The following is a 4,770-nucleotide window of genomic DNA, read 5'->3' as shown; positions in this document are numbered from 1 at the left end:
GTCTGAGACTTGTCTATTCCCAGGCACTGCAGAATGGCCATGGCTCCAGCTTGGCTCTTCGAGGCCACATGGGGTATGCTGGGACCAGGAGAGGTGTATACCAGGAGTATGCTGACACCAGAGAGGTGTCTGGTGACAGTAAACCACTGGGGGTTGATGTGACAACAAACCCCTGGGAGGTAAAGTGATAAAACCTTGGTTGGTGATGCCCTGGATGTCATCAGGGTGTGGTGATGTCCTGGGTGCCATCAGGCAGTGGTGATGGCCAGGTGCCAATAGAACAGTGATGTCCTGGGTCCTGGATAGAGTGGTGGTGCCCTGGGTGCCATCTGGCAGCAATGACAGGGGTCATGATACCCTGGGAGCTACTGGGACAGGGACATCCCAGATGGGGGTGGGGATGCCCTGGTGCCAATGGGACGGTGACGCCCAGGGCAGTGATGCCCTGGGTGCCATCAGGGTGTGGTGCCCACATGCCAATTCCCAGCAGCCCATGCCACCCCCAAGCACTTGGCAACCTCTGGAGAAGCTCTGTCCATTCACCTGGTGCTTGGCTTCGGGAGACCAACCAACATGTCACCAAGTTCTGAGGACTCCTGTGTGTCTGTGCTGCTGCTCCCATGTACCCCTCCCTCTCCTTACCCATGGCTTGGGGCACACATGTGCCTTGCAGGTGGCCCTGGCTCAGGGAAAGGGACACAGTGTGAGAAGATTGTGCAGAAGTATGGCTACACCCACCTCTCCACGGGGGACCTGCTGCGGGCAGAGGTCAGCTCGGGCTCAGATCGGGGCAAGAAGCTGAAGGCCATCATGGAGAAAGGAGAGCTGGTGCCCCTGGTGAGTCCTCACCAGCCACCAGCTGCCACATGGTGGGGTGTGCAGGGGTGGCAGTGGGGACACCAGATACTACAGTAATGCTTGACACATGACTCAGGCATCTCTGGCCCTGCTGTCCCAGGGTAGGGTTTGCAGCAGGGATTGGGAATGCTGGGTGGGAGTTGTTGTCCCATATCAGCCCTAGAAGCTCTGTCCTCCCCTCTCCAGGACACTGTGCTGGACATGCTGCGGGATGCCATGGTGGCCAAAGCAGACGTGTCCAAGGGCTTCCTGATCGATGGCTACCCCCGCGAGGTGAAGCAGGGAGAGGAGTTTGAAAAGAAGGTGAGAGCTGGTGCCGTGCTGTGCTATGCTGGGCCATGCCACACACCAGCATAGCACAGGGACTCAATCCAGCAGCAGCCTGGCCTCTCCATCCCAGCGAAGATCACATCCCAGAAGGGTCTAAACTGGGCAGCAGGTCCCCCTGCCTCAGGGACAGCCTGTGCCCAGAGCACAGTGAGAGGGACCAGAGTGTCCTCAGGCTGATAGTGCGTGACAACAGTGCTGACATGATGGTGATGGCAGGGAGCCAGGGCTTGGCCACAGTGTCCCTTTGCCTCCTACAATGCGGAGGGAGACAGAAGATGGTGTGGGGACCGCTACCATCCCAAACCAAAGCAGACCCACACCAACTCAGTGTGGTGACAAGTGTGTCCCCTCTGTCCACAGATCGCCCCCCCCACACTGCTGCTCTACGTGGATGCGGGGAAGGACACAATGGTGAAACGCCTGCTGAAGCGAGGTGAGACAAGCGGGAGGGTGGATGACAACGAGGAGACCATCAAGAAGCGTTTGGAGACCTACTACAAGGCCACTGAGCCTGTCATTGCCTTCTACAAGAGCAGAGGCATCGTCCGCCAGGTAAGGAGGAATGTGGCTGATGCCAGCACCATCCAGCCCTACGCCTTGGGGCTTGTGTCCCAGGGGAGGGGAAGTGATGGATGGGGATGACGAGGGAAGCAGGAAAACTCAATCCTGCCTAGTTTGGGGTGGGCTTGAGCCCTCTCATTCCCACCACGACCCCCTCCAAGGGTGGCCTGCACCCCTTTGCCGTAAATGAGCCCTGGTCTCTTCACCCATGGCCAAAATGCATCCTTGGAAGAGCTCCAGTTGCTCTCGGATGAGAGCCCTCGAGCGAGTCCCTCAGCTAACCCCTCTGTACCCAGCTCAATGCCGAGGGCTCCGTGGAGGAGGTTTTCCAGCAGGTCTGCACCCACCTCGACTGCCTGTAACCAAACCCCTGGCCCCACTCCCCCCAGTGCACTCCAGCAGAGACAGCGGAAGCGGCTTTATCCTGTTTTCGTGGACAGAGCCACGCGGAGGAAATTTCAAGGACATTGTGTTTGGCTCTTTCCCGTCTCTCCCCAGTAAAGTTCACTTTAATGAATCCAGACTTTATCTTTTTCTTCTGTTGCAGGAAATGAGTTTTTCTTTCCAGAGGGTTTTTTTTTTTCTCACCCTCTGTCCCCCCCTGCCCCTCTGGAGCTGATTAAGGGCAGGAAGTGGGTGTTTATCCCACCGGGGCAGTGGGATGCTGCGCTCAGAGGAAGGGAGGGAGCATCCCAGCCGCTTGCCCTGGCTTCCCAATCCGTGGCCTGCAGGGAGCCTGCTCCTGCATCCTCCAGCCAGTCCCAGCCACCCTCATTCTGTCCCGATTGCTGAACCCCCTCGTGCTCTGGGTGTGTGTCCAGACACACAGAGAAGTCTGAGTCGTGTCCTGCACATGCGTCCCTTCCTCTCAGCTCTCCCGCTGGCTGCCAGGGGCTGGAGGCGACGGGATTTGGGATGGGGATTTCCACCACTTTCATGCCTTGGCATTTCCTTGTTTCTGTTGGCTGTCAGGGTTTTTTGGGGTATGCAGTGGCTGCGCTGTGATGGTTTGTGCTGGCACGATGCCCTGGAATGGGGTGCTCCCTGTCCTGCTGTGCCTGGACACTCACTGCCATCAGTGCCACTTCTCAGCCCTGATCCCAGAGGATAACGAATGTGCTGGGGACACCCAGATGAGCCCGGCCACCACGCTGGGTGTCCTTGTGGCTGGGGGACTGGGTGGGTAACCCCCCATGGTGGTGAGTCACAGGACCCCAACAGACAGAGCAGTTGGGGGTGCTGGCATGGGGGACAGGGGATGAGGGGGTTCCCCAGCACCCCACAGAATCACCCAGGCACAATGCCATAGCAGAGGGGCTGCGGTGGAGCTTGGGGACAGGGTATACCCAGCCACAGTGAGGGCAGGAGGCAGCAGAGCTGCAACCCCAACAGGGCCCCCCACCGCTTACTTTTGGGCTGCTGGGAGCTGGGCACGGAGCCAGGGAGCTGGGAGGGCAGGAGGGGCGGCAGCACTGGGGTCAGCCAAGGCCACGAGGCCAAGGAGTCAGAGTGGAGAAAGGAAGCCAGCAGGGAAAAAACAAAACTCCCCAAGACAAAAACCCAAACTCACCAGTCAGGCCCGTGCTCGGAGGGCCACGAGCCACCAGCACAGCCCAGGGCACTGCGGGGAGGCAGGCGGGCAGGAAGGATGCAGCCATCCGGCCAGAGCTGGGATGCTGCCAGGACAACGATCCAGGGCTGGGGCCAGCGAGTGGTTGCCTCATGCTGCTGGAGACAAGGGGATAGGGGGGTCGTGTGGTTTGGGACACCATGGCCTAAAGCTGGGGAGTGGGGAGACCCATCTGTCTTGTGCCTCCAGCCCTCTTTGAGTGTGCTGTGAGTATGCCTCAGTTTCCCCAGGGCAAAGGAGTGGGACTCGGACCCTGCCCTTCTTGCCAGTACTGCCCTTAGTGCTTGGTGTTGGGGTTTAGATGCTTTTCCTCTGGATTGAAAGCCCAAGGCCATCCCATATGCTGCAAGGGGGGAAGATGCTGGGCTGAATGGGGTGCAGGGGGCTGCACATGTCATGGTCACCCTCCCTCTGTCACACTGTGGTTGCCATCATCCCGGTGTCCATCACCGAGGGTCTCTTGGTCGTTGTCCTGCGGTGTCACTGCAGGGAGAGGGGTGCGGGAGAGCCAGGGGATCCTGTGCCATGTCCCGGTCCCCATCGCTGTCCCCATCCCCGGGTGAGCACCCGTCCCCGCGGTCCCCAGGAGATGGCAGTGCTCTGTCATGGGAGATGGTTGCTGCTCACCCCGGGTCACCGACATCTCCGGGGACATCCTGGCTGTTGGGGACAGGCGCTGACTTCCCTGGCACGTTCCGTTCTGTCCCCATGCCCGTGAACCGTGAGTCAAGATGAAAACCACCCCCGGGGACCTGCGCCCACCCCCGGCGTGAGGGTCTCAGCCCCACTGATAGCTGTGTGCCAGCTCTCACCTCGGCCAGCAGAGAGGTGTGGGGAGGAATGGGGCAGGAGTGCGCAAGGGGGTTCCGGGGTTCCCCCAGCCACCTCATGGCTCCCACTTCGGCGGTGCTCAGCTGTGACCCCCTTGCCCGTGACTCACTCACCCAGGCCCCCTTGTCCCAAGGGATCTCCTGACCCCAAGCCCACCTGCCAGGTAGGGGTGTCCGGGCAGCCCCGTCTGTGGCCGGGCCAAGGGTACAGGCAAGGCAGGCAGTAGTGCTCGGGGGCTTCCCCCTGCCCACCAGAGTGGGCGTCCAGAGCCATGGGGGACCCACTAGCCTGAGACTAGCCCTGCTAGGGTGCTGGCTGGGAGCAGTGGGAGCTGAATGTCGGGGGCAGCCCTCTTCCCCATCGCCTGGGCCAGCGCCTGTCCCCATGGCCTGGGGCAGGCCCTCATCCCCATCACTGGGGGCAGCTCGGGAATAATTTGGGTGGGTGGACCCGACCAGAACCCCTGTATCCCATCCCCCCCCTCAGTAGTGCCAGCCCTGGGAGTCCCTGGCTGCACTTACCCCGGGTACCAGTGCCCTCCCCCCGCCTGGGGCGCTTCC

At 60.8% G+C, this 4,770-nt stretch overlaps 2 protein-coding genes across 3 annotated transcripts in view; both read left to right on the top strand.

Moving 5' to 3' along the window:
• The window catches only part of AK1 (adenylate kinase 1), a 4,396-nt gene extending 2,130 nt beyond the window's left edge, over positions 1–2,266 (top strand). For both annotated transcript variants that reach the window (XM_008642264.2, XM_017745574.1), the window contains 4 exons: positions 674–837; positions 1,045–1,161; positions 1,549–1,740; positions 2,046–2,266. In XM_008642264.2, coding sequence (XP_008640486.1) covers positions 674–837; positions 1,045–1,161; positions 1,549–1,740; positions 2,046–2,111 — 539 coding nt within the window. In that variant the 3' untranslated portion in view covers positions 2,112–2,266. The remainder of the gene's footprint in view (positions 1–673; positions 838–1,044; positions 1,162–1,548; positions 1,741–2,045) is intronic.
• Positions 2,267–4,545: 2,279 nt separating this feature from the next.
• Positions 4,546–4,770, top strand: part of ENG (endoglin) — an 11,366-nt gene continuing 11,141 nt past the window's right edge. The window contains exon 1 of the mRNA XM_017745424.1: positions 4,546–4,650. Within this exon, the coding sequence (XP_017600913.1) occupies positions 4,546–4,650 (105 nt within the window). The remainder of the gene's footprint in view (positions 4,651–4,770) is intronic.

This window comes from Corvus brachyrhynchos, unplaced genomic scaffold (assembly GCF_000691975.1).
Source record: "Corvus brachyrhynchos isolate BGI_N302 unplaced genomic scaffold, ASM69197v1 scaffold59, whole genome shotgun sequence".
NCBI classification, from domain to species: Eukaryota; Metazoa; Chordata; class Aves; order Passeriformes; family Corvidae; genus Corvus; species Corvus brachyrhynchos.
Note: the sequence above shows the minus strand (reverse complement) of the source record. Positions and strands in the feature narration are given on the sequence as shown.